Source organism: Nelumbo nucifera, chromosome 4 (genome assembly GCF_055504915.1).
Source record: "Nelumbo nucifera cultivar China Antique chromosome 4, China Antique-T2T, whole genome shotgun sequence".
Lineage (NCBI taxonomy): Eukaryota > Viridiplantae > Streptophyta > Magnoliopsida > Proteales > Nelumbonaceae > Nelumbo > Nelumbo nucifera.
Window position 1 is genome coordinate 37,749,022 of NC_142652.1, and position 26,260 is coordinate 37,775,281.

At 38.4% G+C, this 26,260-nt stretch overlaps 1 protein-coding gene across 2 annotated transcripts in view; it reads right to left on the bottom strand.

Annotated features, from left to right (window-relative positions):
- Window positions 1-26,260, bottom strand: part of THO2 — a 78,897-nt gene that overhangs the window by 11,687 nt on the left and 40,950 nt on the right. For both annotated transcript variants that reach the window (XM_010272907.2, XM_010272906.3), the window contains exons 19-26: window positions 23,797-23,924; window positions 20,704-20,800; window positions 20,473-20,601; window positions 17,327-17,430; window positions 16,958-17,138; window positions 14,810-14,991; window positions 14,016-14,622; window positions 13,729-13,833 (exon numbers count right to left, since the gene is read on the bottom strand). In XM_010272907.2, coding sequence (XP_010271209.1) covers window positions 13,729-13,833; window positions 14,016-14,622; window positions 14,810-14,991; window positions 16,958-17,138; window positions 17,327-17,430; window positions 20,473-20,601; window positions 20,704-20,800; window positions 23,797-23,924 — 1,533 coding nt within the window. The remainder of the gene's footprint in view (window positions 1-13,728; window positions 13,834-14,015; window positions 14,623-14,809; window positions 14,992-16,957; window positions 17,139-17,326; window positions 17,431-20,472; window positions 20,602-20,703; window positions 20,801-23,796; window positions 23,925-26,260) is intronic.

A 26,260-nucleotide genomic window follows, 5' to 3' on the forward strand; every position in this document is an offset into this window, starting at 1 on the left:
CTCAAGCTGCTCCCTGCAGTGGATCCCAGCGAAGAACCTGAATAGGCTGTCGCCTGAGAGGCGGAATCCAAGAAGCATCAAGCTGTCTGTGTTAGAAAGGCTAGAATCTGGTGTTTGGCCTGGAGAAAAAAGCAGTAGTGATGAGGACTTTGAGTCAGATGGAGCCTTGAGTCTGGGTAGTCTAGATCCGTGCGCAAGACAAAACTTGATAGAAACAGGAAGCTTGAATACAGAGGTTCTGTTCTTAGAAGAAGAGGGGACTGTTGCAGACTATTCCAAGAAAGAAAGAAGTACAGGAGGCGCAGCAAATGCTGGACAGCTCCTTCTATTTCAAGCTGAGGAAGTCAACGTAATCTCTCAGGGCTCTTGGGATTTAAATGGAAAAACTCAACCCTTCTATCTCAAGAAAGAAGTACAGGATTCACTGCAAATGCTGGACATCTCAAGCTGAGGAAGTCAATGTAATCTCTCAGGGCTCTCGGGATTTAAATGGAAAAACTCAACCCTCTCTATTGAACTTGGATAAGGATGAACCAGAAAGAGGAGTACTGGAGTCGGGTCTTCAAGGGAGTAAGTTGGATGTTCCTGTTTATTTTCCCTTGTAAGGAAATGACACCAGACTTGGTCGTCTTTGCCAAACAGTCCAGTCCTAGCTTCTCGAATGCTCTCCCTAACCAATCAGGTATGATTGTCAGCTTAATTGTGGATATTAACCAGTGTGCTATGCCTGAAACAGATTTACCAGCATCCCATCCAAAAGGTACGACAAAAGTATGCTTAGAGGTGGAAGAAGGGAGAGTTGGGGAAGGGAATCTGGAAGAAAAGAGTAAGGAATTAGATGAAGCTTGGAGACTGATTTGCACAAAGCTTGAGTTACTCAAACAAAATGAAGAATATATGGATGGGTTCAATGAAGTGTCATGGGAAAGAAAAGGGATGACCCTGTTAGAGGAGAACTTCAGACCTCATTAGTGGAGGTTTTTGGTGAGGGGGACCAGGCTGATGCAAGGGCTGAAAGAAGTGAACAGGTGGAAACATTCAATAAGAGGAGGGAGGAAAAAAAGAAAAAAGAAAAGAAAAAAAAGGTCAAAGGTGGAAAGATTAATTTGTGACATAGAAGGGGTTTAGTGGTAGAGGAGATAGGAGAAAGGGATTGAAGTAAGGAGTTGTGGTTTAAGGTTGAGGGTGTTCTATTGGTTTGTGCCTATGAGGATAGTTAGCTGGAATGTTAGGGGTTTAGGGAGTGCAAGGAAAATGAGGGTGATTAAGGAATTACTTAAAAGGGAAAGGCCTGACATTGTTATGTTGCAAGAAACAAAGTTGTCAGAGCTGGATAGAAGATGGGTGAGGAGTGTGTGGAGGTCTAGAGAAGTAGGATGGATTTCAGCCCCATCTTGGGGAGCCTCAGGGGGGGATTGTCACACTTTGGGAAGATGATGTAGTAGAGGTAGTGGAGGAGTTAATAAAGAGATTCTCAGTTTCCATCAAATTTAAGAATGTAGAGGATGACTTCACTTGGGTGTTAACTAATGTCTATGGTCCCAATAATTATAGAGAAAGGAATGACATGTGGGAGGAACTGTATGCAATTCAAGATTTATGGGAAGGTACATGGTGTTTGGGAGGGGATTTTAATGTGATAAAATTTTCTGAAGAAACTAATAACTCCCCAAAAACCATCACAACTAGCATGAGAAAGTTTAATAGCTTTATTGCTGATTGTGAGTTAAAGGAGATCCCATTAATGCAAGCTCGATTTACTTGGTCTAACTTACAGGAAGTGTCCTTGTGGTCGAAGTTGGATAGATTTATCTTTAATGTTGACTGGGAGAACTATTGGGGAAACTTGGTGTCTAGAGCTTTGCCTAGGGTGACCTCGGATCATTGTCCTAAAAGAATAGGTGTGGAAGATTTTATCAGTGGACCTAGACCCTTTTGGTGAATAGAGTAAACTTTTGGTGGAATGAGGAATTGAGGGGGATAAAATGGAAAGGGGTAAAATTTCACAAGAAACTACAGAGGATAAGAGCCAAAATAGAAGTTCGGAGTAAGGAACATTTTGGAAGACTTAAGGAGCAAAAAGTGAATATAATCTCTAAGATAGAAGAGTTGAATGAAAGAGAAACTCAATCTAGAATTGAGGAGGGGGAGAGAGTTCTGAGGGGACAGTTGAAGAAGGACCAAGAAGAGGTTCTACTGAGGGAAGAAATAAGATGGAGGCAGAAATCAAGGCATAGATGGATTAAGGAAGGTGATGGGAATACTAAGTTTTTTCATGATATAGCAAATGGGAGGAGGAGAAAAAATTTTGTGTCTAAGTTAGAGGTAGGGGGGAGGAATTCACTAACCAGGATGATATTGCTAGGAAGTCTGTGGAATATTCCAAATCCATTTACAGAAGACCCTTTGAAGAGAGGAGGGAAATTGAAGGGATTGATTGGTCAAGGTTGGAGGAAGATCAGGTTAGGTGGTTGGAAAGAAACTTTGAGGAAGAAGAGATTAGGAAGGCGGTGTTTTTGATAGACAGGTCCAAAGCTCCAAGACCAGATGGTTTTACAATGGCTTTTTACCAGGATTGTTAAGAGGTGATAAAAGATGATCTTTGTGAGGTTTTTAATGAGTTCGTAGAGAAGCATATAGTCAGTCGAGGCATTAATTCCACATTCTTGGCCCTAGTTCCAAAGAAAACCGATAACCTCCATCCTAAAGATTTTAGGCCAATTAGTTTGGTGACTAGTATTTATAAAATCCTGGCCAAGGTCTCGTCTTTAAGGATTAAAGGAATCCTCCCCTCCATTATTAGTCAGGTTCAAGGGGCTTTCATCCAAGGGCGTCAGATAATTGATCAGATTCTGATTGCCAATGAATGTGTGGAAGAGATGAAGAGGTCCAAGCAGAAAGGCTTTGTTTGTAAGCTTGATCTGGAGAAAGCCTATGATTTGGTGGACTAGCAGTTCCTACTAGAGGTTTTGAGGAAGTGTGGCTTTGGGGAAAGATGGTGTAATTGGATGACTGGTTGTGTTAGCTCTTGTCACTATTCCATCCTAGTAAACGGGGTGGTGAGGGATTTTTTTCCAGCTAGTAGGGGAATCAGACAAGGGGACCCACTTTCACACTTCCTCTTTACCTTGGTAGCTGATGTGTTTAGTCGAATTATCACTACGGTTGATAGGGAAAATGTGATAAGGGGTTGGAGAGTAGGCACAAACCGAATTCCAGTCACTCACCTTCAGTTTGCAGATGACTTGATGATCTTCTGTGAGGGAGGTTTCGGTGAGAAGGTGGAAAATTTGAAAGAATTGATTACAGTTTTTGAAGGAGCCTCTAATTTGAAAATCAATCTAGGAAAAAGCTGCATAGCCGGAGTAAATTTAGTTTTTGAGGAGGTTGAGGCGATTGCAGGCTGTCTTGAGTGCTCCATTTCCTCCTGGCCTTTGTCTTACTTAGGGCTTCCGTTTGGGAGCAAACCCTAGGGAGAGTAGGTTCTGGACCCCCGTCTTGGAGAAGTTAGAAAAGAGACTAGCTGTGTGGAAGAAAAATTATATCTCTTTGGGTGGGAGGATCACTTTGATAAAAGCTACCCTCATGAATCTACCTACCTATTATCTCTCTGTCTTTAGGGTACTGTCTAGGGAAGCGAAGAAGTTGGAAAAATTGATGAGAGATCTTTTTGTGGGAACCAGGATAAGGTAAAAAAGACCATTTAATTAAGTGGGGGGTTGTGAGTAGAAGCAAAGAGGAGGGAGGATTAGGGCTCGTGAATGTGCTTAAAAAGAACTCAGCTCTATTAGGGAAGTGGTTGTGGAGATGGCCTTTGGAGCGGGATAGACTCTGGCACGAAGTAGTGAAGAGTATTCATGGATGTTCAGAGAGTGGTTGGGATGCTGGTGCATCAAGGAGGGCTAACCTAGCCACACCTTGGAAAGCAATTCACAAAATTCTTCCGCAGTTCCTTAATTGTGTCAGGTATGATGCTTGTTCAGGTAATTCTATTCGGTTTTGGGAGGAAATTTGGGTTGGAGATCTCCCTTTGAAAGACCTTTTTCCTTCGTTGTACTCTGTTTCCTTGTATAAAAATGAGGTGATCTCAAAATTCCTTCCGTCAAATTTATTCTTACCAGCTTTGTCTTGGGATTTTGGTTTCCATAGAGGATTAAGGGATGAGGAAATTGAGTGTTTGTTTACTCTTCTGTGTCTCCTTGATAAGGTTTGGTTGGATCCCTCGAAACCTGATAAAAGGATTTGGGCCATTCACCGCAAAGGATCTTTTTCTTGTGGCTCCTTTTTCAAGTTCCTCTGCCAATATCCCTCTCATCAGAGTTTCCCTTCCAAAGAAGTCTGGTGTAGGCTGGTCCCCCCCAAGGTTATGGCTTTGTGCTGGGAAGTGTGGTATGGTAAAGTAAACACGATGGACAACCTACAAAAGAGAAGACCCATCCTTTGTATTTCACCAAGCTGGTGCATTCTTTGCAAATCTCATGGTGAGGATTGTAATCATCTATTTTTATCTTGTAGTGTCACTACAGAGCTCAGGGCTTGGCTTCTATCTTTGTTTGGGTCTAGTTGGGATATGCCAGCAGAAGTAAGCATAATCTTTAACCCTTCTTTCTTCTCTTGGCCCCATAAAAGAGGAAGGAAAATGTGGAGATGCTCATGAGCAGCATGTTATGGACAGTATGGGAAGAAAGGAATGCCAAAATCTTCCAAGAAAAAGGAAGAAGCAGTCAAACCTTAAAGGACTGCATTTTGTCCAAGTCATTACATTGGTTAAAGGCTCTAGAATTATTTAACCATTTTACTTTTACTGATTGTTGGAAGGACTGGAAGTTGGTAGCAAGCTGTTCCTCCTACAAGGGAAGGGCAGTGACTAGCTGGGTCCCCCCTCCTCTTGGTTCTTTGAAGCTGAATTTTGATGGGAGTAGCCAGGATAATCCGGGTCCCTCTGGGATGGGAGGTGTACTGAGGAATGAGGTTGGAGAGGTTGTCTTAATCTACTATGGCCCTTTAAGAGTTGGGAACTCTATCTGGGTAGAACTGTTAGCTGCAATACAAGGAATACTTCTTGCAAAAGAAGTGGGCATGGAGCAGCTTCAGATTGAAGGAGACTCTAAGACAGTGGTGGACTGGTTAAATAATCTGGAGGATGTCACTTGGGGCTACAAAAATGAGTTAAAGAAATTCAAATGGCTGACAAGAAATATGTCTATAACAGTACAATGGGTTGGGAGATCAGCTAATGCTTTTGCTGATGTCTTGGCAAAACAAGGGATAAATAGGGAAACATTGTTCTGGGCACAATTGTAACTATTGTTTTAATTTCAACATACATGTTATCTCTGTTATAGTTTGTGTATTTGCTGTTTGGAGAGGCTGCTCCTCGCACCTCTAAGGGGATCTTCTTGTATCTATTCATTATTTTAATGGAATTGATGTTATTTATCAAAAAAAAAAAGGATAAAAGCCTTTATATGCTTGTATGATAAAGGACAAGATTAAAGTGGAAACCAAGCTTACACTTCATTATTAAAGAACATCAAGTAATTATAAGTCTATAATTATAAGGTGGAACAAGCCTACACTTCATCCCCCATTGGATTAAAGAACATGAAGTAGTTATAAATTTATAACACTTACTAAACAATGTTTTCAACCTGCTAGTCAGACTAGTTGACCTGTCACAGTGTCACCTGCTCAGGTTTCCTGGTCCATTTAGTCCACAAACTGTTTACTTGCAAAATATCATTGACTCAATTAATGACCCAGCAACCAGTGCATTCGAACTGCTGACCTGTTGGACCTAGTCGTCAGCAGGTCACTGGTTTGACATTCTCTTTTTCTCTTTTTCGTGCTTGTATTTTTAACTGTTTCCATCATTAATAACAATAAGAACATTTCCATGGTTACTTTTTCTTTTCAGGAAAAAAAAAGCCTTCTGTAGCTGCTATTGATGGTCTTTCCTTGGGTGGTGGACTAGAGGTTGCAATGGCATGCCATGCCTGCATCAATGTCAAAGGCATGATTGGCGACAAGAGTCTTGGAACATCACTAATGGAGATAGCAAAAGACAGAGAGAAGCGGTGGCAAGAAGATGGAATAAGATTCTGCAAACAGAAGCAAAAACTTTCGTTTTGGAAGAAGTTTAGACCAAGAGAGCAGTGGTGCTGAAGATCATTGAGCTGAGGAAGGCATCACTAATACTGGCGGGGAAAGCAGTAGGGTGGTTTCAGAGGATATTGGAAAGAGCTAAGGTAATAGAACCAGAACACATTTGGAAAAGGGACAATTCATTGAAGTTTATGAATATTATGGAGGACTTAAGCAATATACATGTTTTCCAGAAGGCCGAGGAACTACAGGGTGGTCTCTGATGGATGAAGTGCTACAAAAGTATTTGCAAACACAAGAAACCACTAAAAGGCTGTAGAAGTTGTTCGTCAGGAGCAGTTGCAAATGCAAGAACCCACTAAAAAGGCTGAAGTAGCAACTCGTCAGGAAAACATAGAAGTGGTACATTCAGGGGGCTATTCCAATATGTCAAACAGTGAAGGTGACCAGACGAACGATGTCATGGTAAGCTATAAATTGGAAAAAGCCAGATTGTGGGCCATAGGGGTTAAGGAAACGATGGAGAACGCTCTGGTTCTCTCAGTCAGTAACGCAACATGAAGATCGGTCCTTTCCAAGCAAACAAAGCTTTACTAATTCCCCCACAGGCTTTACCAGGGTTTGATGCAACTCAGTCATGACAAAACAGGGCTTGGTTACCTTTTCCAGCAATGAAAAAGTGGTGGAACCAGTGAAAAGTATTACGATCCTGATCTTAGGCTATCCTTTTCACTTGTGGTCTAAGGATATTTTTCTGAAGATTGCAAAGCTTTGTGGAGGAGAATTAGATTCCTTTAAAACCTCCAACCTTAGAGCCATGAGGTCATATCTGGCGGGAGCAAAACCAGATGAGGTTCCGTGTGGAATGGAGGTGTTTGCTGAAGGTTTGATATTCAACATCTGGTTGGTTTCCTCCATCAAAGTTCAGTGGTGGAAGGACAGACTGGACGGAGAAGACGATGACGCGGCCTCCTTAATGACAGGTGGGCTAGAGCAAGAGGCTAGGCAGAGAGAGATAAGAAATTACTTAAATTTGGAAGAGCAATGGCCTAGAAGTCAGAAAGGCATGGGGCAGATTTCCAATTTTATTGGGCAATCCCAACCACCTGAAGCCAATCTGAAGGGTATATTTAAATCCTATGCTCAGTAGGTGGTGTGTAAGGTGAGTCATTCGGCAGCAGGTCAGCTGTTGACCAAGTTGGCTGCACGTGTAAGTGCTGGCAGTGTTGCAAAGAACCCAAAATCAAATGCACCAGTTAAACCTTTAGACCGCTCATTTCAAATGGGGCCAAAATCGGGTGGGTCAGAGTCATGCGCCAAGTTTAATGAACACGTGCAGTCCAATGGGAGTCTTATGATCGCGGACCGAAAGTTGGGTATATCTTCTTCCTCCTCGACTTAAGGAAGAAACAGCTATGGTTCCCGTCCTTCTCTACGTTTCAAAGCTCCCTACAATGGCAGAAGCGTCAACCTCCAAGTGACCAAAGGGCAGACCAACCAAATCCTAGATACTCTAGAACCAAATCAGAGGATGAGGAAGAATGTTATGCAGGTTGGGTGAGTTGCAACGATTCGGATACAGGGGACACCTTTTTCAGACAAAGGGTTTCTATTGGCAGCATCGGAGGAGAAAAACTGTGACTATAGAAGAGCTTTATGATCTAAATACAGGTTTATTGTTCGGGCATGAAGAGGTGACTGGACCCACATAACAGCAGTGTTCAGGATTTGGTAAAGAGATAGCTGTAGTCAACCAAAGGCCAAACACAGATCATCTATCTGGGACTGAACAAGAGAGGTCTGGAAGTGAACACTGAACAGAGGTCGTTTAAGGACATGTCAACTTCCCCTATCAGCGCACGAAATGGTCTGGAAGGCTTCACCCCTCACCTTGAACAGGTTGTGAATTCAAAGACTGATCTATTGGCAAATCCGCGTCTCTCCCCCTCAGTTTCAGGTATGCCAATCAATTCAGTTTGTGGTACTAATCCTTCTTCTCTGTCTGAAATAGCTGCTCCATTGAGCTAAGAGCCCATGTTAATGAATGTGGTGAAAGTCGTGGTTTTGACAAGGTAATGGAGGTTGAGGGGGTGAGAGTAGAGGCAGAGGAAAAAGAAAAAGGAGAAAAGATTTGGGAGCTAATCAGTTTCTATTTGAGGATTTAAAAAACAAAGAAAAAGCAAGCTTCCAAAAAAATGCGGAGGGGCAGGGAACTATTCTAGGTACGGTCAGAAAGGAGCCACAGTTAGTCGGGCTGGGGAAGAGGTAGAGGATTCTGTTGCTGAATTCATTGAGAAGCTAGGCTGCAGAATAAAAGACACAAATGATTTGAAAGCCTTTATAGATGGTAAAGAAGGTGGGGGAAAAGATAGAAAGAAGAAGCTAAGTGAGGTAGAAAGACTAAAAGAGAGGATATTGAGGGGAACAAGAAATTTAATATGAGAGGGGAAGGAAGAAGAAGCTCTAGGTAAGGTTAATAAAGAAAGGGGTATTTGAAACAGGTTGAGATGCGAATTCTAAGTTAGAATATAGGAGGGTTGGGGAGTGCTACGAAAAGAGCAGTGATCAAGGAGGCGTTAAGGAAATAAAAACTGGATATAGTTAAACTTCAGGAATGCAAGGTGGAAGATTTCAACAGAAGGTGGCCCAAGAGTCTGGAAGGCTCGAGATTTTGACAGTTGGTAGGCAAGTTAAGTCTGAATCAAGTTTAGACAGGTGGAGGACGAATTCCAACAGGTTTTGACCAATGTGTATGGACCCAACGGTAATAGGGAGAGAAATGAGTTATGGGAAGAGAATTGAGTGACATTAGAGGACTCTGGAAGGGACTGTGGTGCCTTGGGGGTGGTTTTAATGTTCTAAGATTTACCAAGGAGTCCAAGAATCCAAGACAGAGGATTAGTACCAGCATGAGAAAATTCAATGAATTCATTAATTCCCATGAACTCAAGGATTTACCTCTTCTTCATTATAATTTCACTTGGTCAAATCTCCAGCTCAACCCCAATTGCTCCAGACTGGACAGATTTCTTCTCTATGGATTGGGAGGAGCATTGGGGATATGTCATATTGAGGGCTTTACCTAGGATAACATCTGATCACTGGCCTATTACTCTTTATAAAGAGGAGATTCGGGGTGGAGGTCCCACCCCTTTTAGGTTTGAAAACATGTGGTTGAACCATGCAGGTTTGTCACCAAGGTGAAGCCGTGAAGGAATGGTGGGAGGAAAGTAGGCCAAGAGACGATTAGAAAGGAATGATGTTTCACAAGAAATTGCAAAAACTAAAAAATAAAATCAAAGTGTGGAATGTGGAACACTTCAGGAGGTTCGTAACAAAAAAAAACAAGAGTCGATGGATCAAATTGAAGAAGTGGATGCTAAGGAAGTTCAAGGGTTGCAGGATAAAAGGGATAGAGGATTAAGGTGGTTGTTGAAGAAGCAATTAGAGGACATTGTGCTTAAAGAGGAGATTAGCTGGAGGCAAAAATCGATGTCAAAATGGATCCAAGAGGGAGATAGAAATACTAAGTTCTTTCATGCAAAGGCTAATGGTAGAAGAAGGAAGAATTTCATATCTAAGTTGGAAATAGAAGGAGATGTTATCACTCAACAAAAGGAGATTTGTAGGGCATTTGGAGTACATTTTAGATCAATTTATAGAAAACCCTTAAATAAAAGAATTTGGGTTGAAGGTTTGGACTGGCCAAAGCTATCAGAAGAGTCAAAGCTGGTTGGAAAGGAGGTTTGAGTAAGGAGAAATCAATGAGGCTATCTTTAATATGGATAGGTCCAAAGCTCCAGGTCCAAATGGATTTATAATGGCCTTTTATCAAGATTGTTGGGATATTTTGTAGACTGATTTATTAGTTGTGTTCAATTAATTCTTTGATAGGGGTGTGATTAACCTAGGGTTGAATGCTACATTTCTTGCTCTAATTGCTAAAAGGAAGGAAGCGATTCACCCAAGAGATTTTAGACCTATAAGATGAACAACCTTTACAAAATATTAGCCAAGGGGCCTTTGTGCAAAATAGGCAAATTGTTGATCAGATTCTAATTGCAAATGAATGTGTTGAAGAAATGAAAAGGTCGGGAAAAAAAGGCGTGGTTTGTAAACTGAACCTAGAGAAAGCTTATGATATGGTGAACTGGATCTTTCTGATTGAAGTCTTAATTCATAGTGGGTTTGGAGAGAGGTGGTGTAATTGGATCTGGGGTTGTTTGCATACTTGTGGGTATTTGGTGCTAGTGAATGGTACTGTGGTGGATTTTTTTTCCTACAAGGCGTGGGATTAAGCAAGGGGTCCCACTCTCACCATTCTTATTTACACTTGTAGCGGATGCCCTTAGTAGACTTAGGTTAAGGGCAGACACAACTAGTGGGAGGATAGAGAATAGGGAGGGATAGGGTGCCACTCACACATAAATAGTTTAAAGATGATACAATCCTTTTCTGCAAAGGTGATAGCTTGGAATGGAAACCTCGAGTCAACAATGCAACTTTTTGAGAGAATGTCAAACTTGAAGATTAATTTTGGCAAGAGTTGTGTGGCAGGGATTTACATGGATGAGAGGGAAATGGAGGTTTGTGCCACTATATTGGGTTGCGATCTCATATTGGCCTATGAAGTATTTAGGTCTTCCCTTAGGAGCCACCCAAAGGATGCTACTTTCTAGAGTCTAGTTGTAGAAAGAATTTCGAAGAGGCTTGATTGTTGGAAAAAGGGTGTCGTTCTTTGGGAGGTAGAATCACCACAATCCGGTCAACCCTAGATAATTTGCCAATCTATTACTTTTCAGTCTTCAAGGCATCAATCAGTGTGTGCAGGAAGATCGAGAAGTTGATGAGAGATTTTTTGTGGGATCCGGGGTAAGGTAAAAGGGATCATATAGTTAGGTGGGAAGTGGTGAATAGGAGTAAGGAGGAAGGCGGACTAGGCTTATGGTGTTTGCAAAGAAAAAACCTAGCTTTGTTAGGGAAGTGGCTATGGAGACTACCACAAGAGAGAGATAAGCTATGGACAAGGAGGGTATTAAGCATACATGGGCTCTCAGCTGATGGATGGGACAATGGAGCACTAAATCAGGTAACTTGTAAGACCACCAGTGGTATCTTACCTTCATTCCTTCCCTTGGTTAAGTATGACCAATGTAGTGGAAACCACGTTAAATTCTAGAAACATGTGTGGCTGGGTTCCTCCCCATTAAAAGACCAATTTCCGTCTCGTTTTTGCTCTGAGCCACTTCAAAAACAAGTCAGTTTATAATTTCCTTGTTCCTTCTAGCTCCACTAATGGTATTGGTTGGGATCTGGGCTTCCATAGAGGGTTTAAGGAATTGGACTTGCTCCGACTCCAATTCCTTTACTTGTGCTTAACTTTTCCATACCTTGTCTAATTCTGATTTGTCCTCTTCGCAACTTTTCCCAGTTAAGGAGGTCTAGTATAGGCCTATTCCACCCAAGGATAGTGCTTTTTGTTGGAAAGTTGTTCATGGAAAGATTAATTTGATTTACTTCAAAAGAACAGACCACAGTGGTGTTTATCCCCTCATAGATGTTTCTTGTGTAAGGCCAATGGTGAGAACTGTTATCACTTGCTAATTTCTTGTTCCTTTACTACTTGTATTTGGGAATGGTGTTTCTCTTTATTTGGGTGCAGGTGGACTCCTCCAAATAACGTCCAAAACCTATTTGCCTCAACATTCTCTGAATGGACAAACAAAAGGGTGGCATTTGTTTGGACTGAATGGGAAGAAACGAATGCAAGATTGTTTCAGGATAAGGAAAGCTCCAAGGAGGCTATATTTGAAACTATATTGATTAGAACAGCACTTTGGTTAAAATCCATGGATAAATTCTCTAGTGTGTCTATGGACGATCTTCTCAGGAGTTGGAAGGCAGTGGCTGAATCACCACCCAGTAGATCAGTAATTAATCCAATATGGTGCCTGCCGGATAAAGGGTTCACAAAACTCAACTTGGATGGAAGCTGTATGGGTAATCTTGGACCTTCAGGAATAGGAGGGTGTATTCAGAGATGAGAGAGGTATTGTTATAGCACTTTACTCAGGACCAATTGGGGAAGGAGATTCCCTCAGAGCAGAGGTGCTGGCTGCAATGGAAGGAATACAAAGAGCAAGTCTGTTAAACATCAGAAAATTAGTAATTGAAGGAGATTCCAAACTGGTGGTGAGCTGGTTGCAGTGCAATAATCAGAGAATGTGGATTTTTAACTCTCTGAAAAAGAAATTCAAATGGTTAACAAAAGATATGGAAGTAAAGGTCCAATGGGCTAAGCGGTCTGCTAACTCTATGGCAGATTGTTTAACAAAAGATTCTGGACACTGTTGTAATACTTATAGGGTGTCGGGGAGAGACAAGTCTATTTGCCTCTTAATGTCTGTGTATATTGTACCTCATGTATCATTCATTTAAATCTATAATATAAATCTTGTTGTTATTGACCAAAAAGAAAATCATTAATAAACAATAATTCTCATTTATAACACACTTATTTTTGTTTAATATGATGAATATAAAATATTAGAGACATGCCAATTTTTTCTACAAAATTTATGTTTTTTACTATCTATTTATGACATGTCTGACCTCTTTGACCAAGACAGTTGAACTGCTGATCCAATACCAATACCCGGATGGAAAAGCGGCTTGTTTGTCAGTCAATATTTAAATCATTGCAACTAAACGCTGTGGCATAGACATGGGCGTAAACATTATCACAGGAATCAGAATCCAAAGTGTGTCAGTTGGACAAACTTGGCAAGACAAAAAAAGGGCACTGAAATGCATGTAAAAAATGGTTTATAAACATCCAACCCAGTAAGATAGAAAAGCATGGACTTGGGGAGTGGGGAATTACAAAACAATAAAATTCTGAAAAACAGATTCATGTTCTTAGACACCAACAACTAGAAAATAAATAAATAAATAAATAAATAAATAATTGAAACAGTACTACGGTACCAATGTCATATAACCCAAAAATTCTTAAATTGGTATAGGAAATGGAAAATTAACTAAATTCTCCATGGATTCTTTTCTTCTCTCTATTCTCCTTTTTCTTTTCTGTTTATGTTTGAATCATTTTTGTAAAAACAAAAGAAAAAATATTATCCTGTAATATTATTGTTGGGTACCAAAATCTAACTTTTAATATTTAAAATCTGGATTTATGTCAACAGTAAGTACATTATCTGATTTCCATTTGTTCTTAGCTTTTTATAGACTATAGTAATTCAGATTTCAGAGAGATACAATAATACACAGAATGTGTATTATTGTATATATTTTAGAGTTTTATGACATGGAATTTCCAATGCATCTGACATGTTCATTCAAATTTTTTATCAGAAAAAAGTTACATTTATATTAATTGTTTAGTTCCACGCATACAGTGCTGTTGCACTATAACAGCTGCTACCAACACAGAGCATGAAGTCACCTTAATAGTGCTGTTGCATTATTTTTTCATCAGCATGTTTATAGTGATGTTGCACTACAACAGCTGCTACCAACACAGAGAATTATGAATGAGAAAAAGGATGAAGATCAATAGAGTAACTTTTCCAGATATTCCACTAATAATATCCATGAAGTCACCTTAATAAACTGGCTATATGTGACACGCTGACTGTTTGGATATCTGTAATACACAGCAAAGCCCGGCATGTTTCCACACTCACGTTCATATATAGATTCATCACTCTGAGGAATCAAATGTTAGGAAAAATTAGAAAATATCCCAAAAGGAAGCACTTCTAATCAATAAATAGTTAATCAAATTAGATCATGAGCTTATTAACTTAAAAATAATTAAGCAAGGAGAATAAAATCAAGAGGTACATGAGATAAGAGAAACCAAAATTAGAATCAGATGGGCAGACTACCTTCCAATGGTAGGCCATTTTTAATGTCTCATACAAAAACCTCCCAAGTCTACCTGCTTCATATTCAGTGCAACAACAGATCATTGGTTGCAAGGTCTTGCATATGAGAACATCAATATGATTAACAGTGTTAAAGAATGGTGTCCCAAGAGAATGTAGCGTGTGCACAAACATGGCACAGTAAACTGCATCTGGCATGCTAAATATACAGCGTGGAAAAATACAGCGCTGAAGAAATTCCATGTTGATCTTTAAAGTATCTGGGCAGGAACTAAGCCACTTATCCTTCTCTCGAGCAAGCCGTCGGCGGACAGATGCAACATTTTCTTCATGTTTTTGTAGCTCACCTGTCAAACGATCTAGTGATTCTTGGATCCTTTCCTTGTCCTTCTTCCGTTTGGCTATTGCAGAATTTGAATTATCAGTAAGCTCTTCAAGGGCTTTCAGCGCAGCATGCTGCTTGGCAATTTCAGAAAGATAACGGTTTTTTGGAACATAAAGATCATAAAGAGTAAGCCCCCAAAATGTAGCATAGAGATCAGGAGATAGGCTATTCCAAGCTTTTGAAGGTAACATTGTTCGAACTGTATCTAAAAGATCTGACCACCTGTATATGATGATAAAAATAAATTAACATGGTCAATAGGTACTAGCTTATACTTAAACATCACAGAATAAAGAAAGGTGATACAAATATGAAAGTGTGTAAACGTTGACAATTATATACCACCCAACAGTAGAGACACGATTAATGGAAGATGAGAAGAGCAATAATAAAGATAATAGTGTATTACATTATAGGCTTCAGATGAGAGCCAAGATCCAGAACTTCATTGGTAGACGAGACTGAAGGTTCAGAATCTTTTTCAGTATTTAATATATTTGCCTCTTCAGTATTGTCGGAAGGCCAGAAGATACTAGAACCACCTGTGCACTTGAAGAGCCTCATCACAGGCCGATATATCAAAAAAGCCACCTGAATAAAAGAATTAAAGGAATTATTAATCTAGAAGACAAGTAAAGGTTTTCAAGCAACATAACATTCAACTAATCATTAAATAGGGTCATTTACTAAAACACCCCACCCCCTAAAGTTTCATGGATTTATTAAGACCTACTTATAGTTTGTGTTTTACTAACAACCCCTATTGTTTGCAATCAATTTACTTAAACAACCTTCCATTAGATGACAAAGGAAAATGACAGTTTGGACCCTAACAAGTAACATCCATTTAAACAAATTTAATAGAAAGAAGATAAAAATGAAAATATCATTTTCTCCCCTAATAAGACATGAGAAACCACTCTATTTGGCTCTATTTGGTCAATTTTTCTCACTGTATGAAGAAGTGTTGGCGGTAATTTTGGAATAAACAATAATGGGCCAATGCCCTTGAACATTTTCCATTCAGTTTAGGTGATCATGTTACAATTTTTTTTTTATAAAAGATCATTTACAAGTTTCAGATGGTAAAACAAACACGTCTTAGTGAAATGTCGATTAAGTAAATAGGTTGCAAACTATAAGGGATGTTTTAGAAAAATGAAAAGTACAGGATAGGTTTAAGTAAATCCATGAAACTATATGGGGCGTGCTAGTAAATGACCCTATTAAATAATTAACCTCATCAGAAATTCATAATAAATCTTAAATTGTTGTTTTCATAAAATCCGGATTAGTTGCCTTGTCATCTCCTAGCTTAGGTTTGTGTCCAAAAGCTTGTTAACTATCTATATATATTTAGTTAACTAATCTCTAACACAACCAGAGAAGATGTATTAATGCCACAAAATGTTAGAACCGTTGTTCAGAAAACCGGACTGGACCGTCCAGTCGGACCGGTTGAACTGTGACCCCAGCCTTTGACCAGTTCGGTCATACCTGAAATTCATGAAAAACCAGCTAACCATCAGGTTTAGCCGATGAACCAGTCCAGGTTTTATGAAACCGTCCGGGACACAACATGAATAGAAACTAAATGGTTGTGATGAGACTTTGAACCCAAGAATTCTTACTTCTATGCATTGTCTTGTTACAATTAATCCATCTTTTGCATTTATTTCTGCCTCTTTAATGTATATATTACTTTAACACACATGTATTTTAAAGAAAATGTGAGTTAAGAGACTTCACCCCTGATCATTTATTTTAAAAACTTAAAAGCTAGCCATCTATCCACCACATGCAAGTGTAATAATAATTGTAAAAAATGTTTATGTAGTATTTATATGACCCGCAATATATATAGTATATCTTATTATACTATTTATAACGAAAGAAAAATAGTATTTCAACAAAAATAACTATAATCTATATATATATATATATATATATATATATATATATATATATATATATATCGATACTACTATTAATTAAATAAGATAACCCCTTTCTTTGAATTTGGTCCCTCTCTAATTTTGGCACATCCCTAATATTTAATATTAAACATACTAAAGAAAAAATGTGTGATAAACAATATTTTTTTATTGATAATGAAAACAAAATAAAAAAAATTAAAACTGACCGAAAAATGAAATTCTTTTCCTGTTTAGTTGCAGGTCAACAATTCCACCTTCCAGGTCAAATTTGTCAACCCTCAATATCATAATTTAATAATAATAAATTTAAATTATAAAAAAATAAAATATTTATGAAAAAATACTTTTGTAGAAAATACTTGGGCACATCTCTAATATTATATATTCATCATATTAAACAAAAAATAAATGTAATCAGAATTATTTTTATACACAAAAAAAATATGAAAAAATTTAGACATACATTACTACTATCATTATCATCATCATCGCCATCTAAAATTGTCACATGCAAAGCACGTGCACATTTGCTAGTATCCATAAAAAACTTAAAACATTATGAAAAATAAGGGGGGAAAAGAGGAAAAGGAATGAGAAAAGAAAGAAATAAATGCATATACCTCAGGTTCAAGATGGTATTTGTGGACAAGATCATCAAGAGTGGGGATTAGCTGAGCATAGGCTGTAGCTGGTGATAGTGCACTACAAAGGAATTCCACATACTGAAGAAGGGTTCCATGGCAACGATCAAACTGCTCACTAATCATCTTAATATACGGTGAATCTGATTTCATGATGACCCTGAAAGGCATAGAACAATTATGCACAATTTCAACACACTGCTTATACTGTATTTTCACTAGAATGGCAGTCAACAGTTTTCAACTTCCCCGTCTCAACAACAAAATTAGGGTGCCTGTGTGTCTGTGTGCATATATCTTTATAAGGAAAATAGAAACAAGAATGAAAGAAAAGCTTTATCGGCTTACACAGAACGATGTTGGGCTATGAGCAACAAAAGAGGGATTGCCAACTTAGGTTCCTCCTTTGGAAGTAATGAGTCCCTCAGCCTATTTGTGGATTTTATCAAAGCCTGCAGAAGCACTAAATAGTTAATTTTCTGATGCTTATTGGCTGGCATGCCAACAGATATGCTCATACATATTGCAATTAAATATATAAAGAAATCTGTATTCTAAAGAACTTGCATTAAACATAGTGATGAGCACCCATGCCCAGCCCTTCAGAAAATGCTATTTTAATGAAATGCAAAATAAACCGTGATGTTATCCATCTAACTAGGCTATATGCTAGCAAATCTATTTCATCCAGACAATTTCTTATCTCTACAACTATTAATTCAAAAGCAACATAAATTATAAAACCTTTTTCACAGTGGAGTATTTCAAAGACACTTTGACAGCCTAAAAGCATGGCAACATGCATGATCCTAATCATCAAAAATACCCATTTGAGCATAAAGAAATGGCTCAGTCTTATGAGATGCATGCATTATATGAAGGATCTGAGGATCTCCAAAAGTTGGCAAACCTAGTTCACTTGCCACTTGTCCAAAAGCAAGAACAAGAAAAGAAAAGGAAAAATAAAAGATGGAACTTTTTCAAACCCAATTTCCCAGCTTAACATTCAATTCTTCCTACCCTACCTTAAAACACCATTTATTTGCCTCTGTCAATACCATATCTGATTCTAGATGATATAAACAAGAGAAAATGCATCACATCCAACAACTTATTCAGCAAATAAGTATGGCTACTCAAATGCCAACTCACCACCAATCACAGAATATATCATGGCATTTCAAGGATAGCTAATGAAACCTGAAACAGACTATATGCACAAAAGTGCATATATGTACAAACTACACTTTTCCTTGTTTGTTAAGTTTGGAGACGATTGTGTCTTGACAGCCCATATCTGATGTAGGACCAGCTCAATGCTACTCCTTAGAGAATGTTGAATGGTCTTCTTTGATCAGAAATTTATGGCTGTTGATGGCTGTAATGGCTTCTTGAAAGAATAAGGAAGAAAATAGGGAGAAAAAGAAGAGAGAAAATACCCATATCTGATGAAGGACCAGCTCAATTCTACTCCTTAGACAATGTTGAATGGTCTTCTTTGATCAGAAATTTATGGCTGTTGATGGCTTCTTGAAAGAATAAGAAAGAAAATAGGGAGAAAAATGAGAGAAAATACCCAGAATCACTCACGGGGTGCCTAGAATCACTCCAGGGTATGTGAATCATTCACCATAATTAGCATAAGCTGAAGAAAACTCGATAAACTTCATTGCCCTTTGTGCAAAACGTCCATACATATTTATAGACTCTAAACTCATAATAATCCTAGGAGTCAAAACTGTTAGACTCAATCCTAATGGGATGTACTTTTCTTGCAAAAACCTCTTCGTCTCTGCCCATGTACTAATCAATGTTTTAAAACGCGGAGATGTGGCGCGAGGCGTTCCACTACCTAGAGGCATGAGCCATAGTTCAGAATGCAAGAGGCGTAAGCCTCCCGATCACAAGGAAGCATAAGCCTCATTAAGAGAAGGGGGGTTAGGAGGAGGATGAAAAGGAAGGGGGGATCTCATTTTTTCTTTATTTTAATAAAAAATATTTTTATATTAAGAAGAATAAAGATGCATAACATTAGTTGAAGGGGGGGGGAGGGGGTCTTGTCGAAGCGGAGGCGAGCGAGCGAAGCGAGCTTTCTTGAGGCATACGCCTTATCTTTTCTTCCCTTCCCTTTTCTTATCTTTCCTTTTCTCTTTTTTACTTCTCTTTCTTTTTCTTTTCCTTTCCTTTTTCTTTTTCTTTTTTTGCCTTTTTATATCAAATGTGCATGAGGCATACGCCTCTAGCACGCCTCAAGAAAAAAGCACGAGGCATACGCCTCTTGCACCCAAGGCGTATGCCTTAGAGGTGTCAGCGCCTTTGGCATACGCCTCAAGGCGTTTTGGGAGCGCCTCGCCTGCCTCCCACGCCTTTTAAAACACTGATACTAATAGGATTATCACCTCTATTTTGAGTGTTTTCTAGTCACTGCTCAAGAGTTCTCCACCATACTTTAGCATGACCCTTCAGCTTCATCCATGCAAATCTAATCCTTTGTTTGTCAAACATATCATGCCAATCAAAATATTCTTCTAGTTCAGCAACCCAATCAAAGAATGTTTGTGGATTGTTATCTCCTTTGAAATATGGTATTTCCCTTTCTCTACTAACATGTTTGAAAATCTTACTCTCATAGTCAACATTATTAGATCTGTTTGCTTCCACCATCTTCTCAAATAAGTCAACCAAAGACCCTTCATATGGTTCAAAAATCCAATCATCATTGATTCTAGACCTGTACGATTGTTTAGAAGATACCCTATGCCTATAGAATCAGTCACTTTGTGAGAACATAGTGAATAAATCATTAGCTCTGGTACCAAACTGATGTAGGACCAGCTCAATTCTAGTCCTTAGAAAATGTTGAATGGTCTTCTTTGATCAAAAATTTATGGCTGTTGATGGCTGTAATGGCCTCTTGAAGGACTAAGATAGAAAGTAGGGAGAGAAAGAAGAGAGAAAGTACTCAGAATCATTTACAGGGTGCCTAGAATCACTCTAGGGTATGCGAAACGCTCACCATAATTAGCATAAGCTGAAGAAAAACTCAATAAACTTCATTGCTCTTTGTGTAAGACGTCCATACTCCATACATATTTATAGACTCTAATAGACTCTAAACTCATAATAATCCTAGGAGTCAAACTGTTAGATTCAATCCTAGTAGGACTCAAACTAAGCTATCATATTCTATTTCAATTCAAAGAAGACTCAATAACTCTAATCCTACTTATGCAATGACTCTAAAATTTGAAACATAAACAAACTATAAATAGACAATCAACCCCTATTATTGGACCCTACAGAAAAATTGTAAAATGGCAAAATTATCCCCAGTATCGAAAAATACAGAAATACATAAAATTTCACAAAACTCCAATTTTGACTATTCAGCTCCTGCATCAATATCTATGTCAAGATATAAAGTAGTGCTTGTTTGTTCCACAATTGCATTTTGAGTACCATTTTCATGCACAATATAAGTTACCAGCATGCACCTTGTTGTTTTTTGTTGTTCCAAAAGAAGTAGCATGATACCGCAGTGTCTCACTCCCTGCCATTGCATCCAATTGTTCCTCTGTCATGTTTTCTGTGTATTGGACATTGGCCATTTGTTGAATGAGCTCCTGTTTCAGACACAACTCAGAATCCATGAAGCTTCTAAAACAATATGTTATAAGTAGCAGACCCCTCAAATGTAAAAGGAAAAGGCGAAAAAATAACAAGACCTGCAAAAGAACAAGCTCAATTCCCTTCCCCTTTGCCAACTGATTCACAAGATATTGGAAAAGACCCCTTAACTCCATTGAAGGGTACTTCTTACACCTGCAAAGGATGCACCAATAGCTTCAGCAAATGTTTGAAAGTATAATTATATAGTATGCATTTCTGTCCAAAGTATTTGTGTACACTATTAATCCCATCCATAAATTTTAGTTGGTTTTCTTGTGAAAATTTTAATGGGCAATTCAAAGGATGGGGGGAGGAAAGGAAAGGAATGGTAAGTACATTAGATCCTAAAAGCAGCAACAAAACATGTGCAAAAAGCCACACTATGGTTTTTTTATAATAAATAGAAAGGAATCTCATTAAAATTTTCATAAAATTACAAGCGATGAGGTGATGAGAAATCACCCAACTAAAACAAGAAAGAAACAGATAAAAAATAAGAAACAGAAAACATTACAGCGTTCCTCAGATTCCAAATCAAGGGACAGCCAAAACCTGCAACCAAATGACTCTTTAGAGACCATGCAAAATCTGGTAGAATCAGAATCCAATCCAAGATCCTCTTCCCAGCAACTGTACAAATCACTTCCTTACTTCGACTGACCTTCAAAGATTCTTTGGGAGATCTAGGTACCCAAAGCTCAACTCTAAAAAGACTGAAGAAAAATCCACAAATAAACTTTGTAAAGCAGCAACCAAAACAAGATCAAGCACGTCCTCTGCATCAGCTTCACAAAGATGGCACCTGCTAGGTATCTGAATCCCTTTACTTCTGAGATGGTCTTGATTAAGAATGCTGTCTAATGAAACCAACCAAGCAAAAGCTTCAACCCTTTGAGGAACCAGACTCCCCGAAAGCTCCCTTAATTTCAGATTTCTTGCCCTGATTCCTTGCCATCGCTTTGTAATACGATTTAACCAAGAAGATGTCATTCCTTCTAGCCTCCCACCATCTTGCATCCAACCCATCTACCTCCATTTCAACTGCATGTAGTTTCAATAAAAGTTCAAACACTCCTCCAAATTCTCTATCAAGTAACGGTCTTCTGAAGATGGAACGCCAAATCACAGCACCTTGTCCAACTTCATACAATTGAGGAAGTGAGATACTTTTCGCACTCAACCTGTGGAGTCTTGGGTAAATATCACACAGCTTACCAACCACTATCCAATCTTCTGTCAAAAACATAATACTCATCCCACTCCCAACTTTAAAAGAAACAAAATTTAAAAATGTCGAATAAAAGTTCATAATTCCCTTCCAAACACACACCATAAGAAGATGCTACCTCCTTAGAATCCCACCCAAAGCTCACCGCACCATACTTACAAGCAACCACTCTTCTCCATAAAGCCTCCCTCTCGTTCCCAAATCTCCACAACCACTTCCCCAATAAGCATTTGTTGAACAACCTTACCCTTTGAATGCCCAAGCCTTCATCCTTTCACTTTCACACTTTCAAATTCCATAAGAATTCCCTTTGCATTCTCAACTGACTCTGCCAATGAAGCTGGAATCTTGAGGAAGGATAAGTAATAAATGGGAAGATTAGAAAGAACAATCTTGATAAGAGTAATTCTTCCACCAAATGATAAATAATTCCTTTTTCCACCCCGCCAACTTCTAATTAATTCTATCCATAACCGGCTGCCAAGTAGAGGGTGCAGAAGCCTTCGAACCAATTGGAAGACCGAGCTATGTAAATGGAAATTCTCCCACATGGCACCCCATAGTCACCGCACATTCCTCTAATAAATATTGTGAAAGGTCACCAACCCCTATCATCACTGTGGTATTAACTCATAGAAGATAATGTTATCTGCATGGTTACTTGTATATTACAGGTATAACTTTATTTACTCATAATTATGACAATTTTCATCAATTTTAAAGAAAGAATGATTACATATAAAATGAGTGCCAGGCTCCCCAATTAAATTAGGCTGACCCCCTTCCACCTATCCCCTCCATTTCTCTATTAACAAATATACTCCATAACCATCAGGCTAAACTACCATAAGAAACACAGTGCACAAAGATCAGTTAAATTTTGACAGAACTATAAACTTCAAAGAGAGTATACATATAAAATATTGATGGGTCAATAACACTTCGCAAAGTGAAACAAAGAACAAACATTCACTGCCTGTTAAATATTGACATCATCTCTCATGTACACATTTAGAAACTAAATGTGTACTGTAGTATGGACATTTTGGTCATACACTGCTCTTCCCTTAATTAATTAAAGGCTGGAGTAGGGGGCAGATGGTGCCTATTCCAGTCTCTCTTGCAACACAATCATTTCTTCACTTTGACTCACTTAGAGTAGAAACCAAGTTTACAACTTAGTCTAAGAGTAGGTTTCTGACCAAATAAAAAATGAATTTAATTTATTCCTGAAGGAAGCATGGTTACATTGTTTTGATATCAATATTACACATGCAAGAATTGGAGGAATAATCCCCACCTCAAAATGGATCACAATCATTGGCTTTCTTTATATATAAATAAATGAAAAAAAATGCACAAGATATTGACTTTGTTTATATATTTGTATTTTGCATAGAACTCCATTTTCTTCAGTTCTCACCTAAACCTCTTCTGTTTCAACTCTCAACAAAATATTAGACACGATGTTACAAATCCTAGGATCATATTACTTTTTTTCTAACTGCATTCCCACTTGATGAGCCAACAATACATTTGCCCATAAAAGTCCATACCTAATGTCCTATCATCTTTGGCATGGCTGCCGATTAAAGCATGTGTCTATATAAAATAAGAGGTCAGGCAATGAAGCATACAGCCAATACAAATTGACCGTAAAACTCTTACAGTGCATTTGAAGCCATAGAAGCAAGGTGATTTGGCCTGCCTTGCCTCAAGGTGTATGCCTTACTACCTCACCTCATAGCCCTTCAAAACCATGGTTGAGTATGTATCAGGCAGTAGATCATTCATTCATTTAGGGTTGGGGAATCATAGAAAAAGAAATAAAAAAAGGCAATGATTATTATGTACAACCATCTTGCACTGCACATCAGATATCATATAAATGGTAAACATAAACGAGATAAAAAATACATACAAGTGGCCCCAAAAGGAAGCCAAAGATTGAAGCCAGTCAGACAAATTAAGGCCATCTTCCTTTAGCTTTTCACGGCCCCCTTGTGCCAACCGCTCAATCACAACATACTCCAAGACATCATACTCAAGCTGCATAAAAAAATTTATCTACTCAGACAAAAGGACATATAGCAACCAAAAGCAACAATCACAACTTACAATCAGAAATGCATTGAAAATTATAAAAAATAACTTTGGAAGCAAAAATAGGGAAAAAAAACTTGCAAAGATACCATGCAACAAGCAATTAAAAAAAACTTCAGAGAGAAGCAAAGAAACAAACAATTAGACAAGTAAAGAAGAAAGCATCAACTAAGTGGTAAACCCACTATAAAAGGAAACAACCTAACACTCAAAAATATTCTTAAATCTGAATACAACCAGTGAAGAAAAATATCATTGCCACTCCAGCATCAAGTAGAATAAAATAGAATAGTTACGGGAAAAAAAAAAGAATTGCATGGCAGAAAATAAGAATTTTATCTGTAATGTTTCATAACCATCAATTGAAGAACACTCAGAATGAAAATCTATAAACTCATTTCACTTAATATGAAAATGGATATAACAGAAGCACTCAGATCTATTGCTGCAGTCCAGCAAATAAATTCCATTTAGAGACAAGAAACCAAGAGACCAATTTCGCTGTAGGGACTCACAAAAAAAAAAAAAAACAATCAAAACTTGATACTAAAAAAAGTCAACTAAGACACCACAAAATCCATCAAGGAAATGGTGCCAGGAAGTAAAATATTATCAGATACAGTGTTTAGAAAACCAGACTGGACGGGTCAGTTGGACCAGTTGAACCGTGACCCAGGCCTCTGGCCGGTTCAGTCTTACCCCAAAAAGCATTGAGATTGATGATGGTACAAAAAGCATTGTACAAGTATGGCCTTCTTGAAAGAACAGAGATGATCTATTGATTTGGCCATGATTGTACAGGGATGGTTTGTTGACTCGACCATGGTTGTAATCTGTATTCACTTCTTTTTTATTAATTAAATAGTCCTTGATCCTGATAAAGGAAATAATGTAATGACACTGAAACATCCATAGCAAGAGAAATATGAGCCCCATACACCTTCACCCATTCCCCCACCCCTGCCAATCCATTTGGCAAAATCTTCTCAAGCAGCATGGAACCAAAATCAATTTCAACAATATCATTCTATGAAGCTTTCACAGTTCAGCACTTAAGCAATCAAGATTCTCAAACAATTTTTACAAAGAAAATCTGACTTCTAGCTTGTCCGGTTGAATCAATATAGGTTTTCCAGAACAAAACTTTATACTCATCACTGCTCCATTGTTCATGCACCCAAATCTTCAACAATTTCGGGATTGAGGCAATTAAGATTTGAAATAGAACTTCGAGCGATAAAATCTTGCTGTATACTCTTCTACCAGCATAATATTTTGTTGCAATTGCACAAATTCCAAGTGGGCTTGCTTTCAAGGCGCCAAGGCAAGGCTAGCCAACAGGGGAGTGGCTTGTCACCTAGTTGCCTAAATGGGAGCCTAGGCAATGGATTTTGTTGAATAAAAACCATGAATCCTAGGATATATAATCTGTGGAGGAGAATAATTTTGGCTAAATATAGAATGACAACAATAATTGGGACCCTCCAGAAACAAATGCAACCTACGAATGTGCACTAAATGGGAGACTAGGCAATGGATTTTGTTGAATAAAAACCATGAATCCTAGGATATATAATCTGTGGAGGAGAATAATTTCGGCTAAATATGGAATGACAACAATAATTGGGACCCTCCAGAAACAAATGCAACCTACGAGCGTGCACTATGGACAGGCATTCAGAAATTCTTGGAAGAATTCAGAAAAGGAATAAGATTTGAAGTTGGTGATGGCTCTGGAATGATATTTTGGCAGGACATATGGGGTGGAAAACAACCTCTTAAAGAAGATTTTTTCATCAAGAAGAGTCAGGTGAGTGGAACCCCATTTTTAGAAGGGTTTAAATATTTAGTAGATTAGGTGGTGGGCGGATCTGATGCAAAGAATAAATGCAGTTAAACCTTCAAGAGAAGGCAGAAACAGAAGACCATAGAGATGGGAAAGTTCTGGTCAGTTTCAGTGAAATCATTTTATAAGCCTCTATCTGAAAGAGAGTCAGATTTCCAATGGAAAGAATTTGGAAAACTGCAGCTCCTATGAAAGTGGCCTTTTTCTTATTGACTACCACACTGGAAACATGCCAATGGTGGACAACTTAAATAGAAGAGGTATGGGGATAGAAGACAGAATATGCAAAATGTGTGGGGTGGAGTCAGAATCAGTAGATCATCTTTTTATACATTGCAAATTCACAAGCAGCTATGAAACAGGGTATCAGGTGCTATGGGGGTGCAGTTCTGTTTTCCATCAAATTTGAAAGCTCTCTTATGGAGTTGACAGGTGT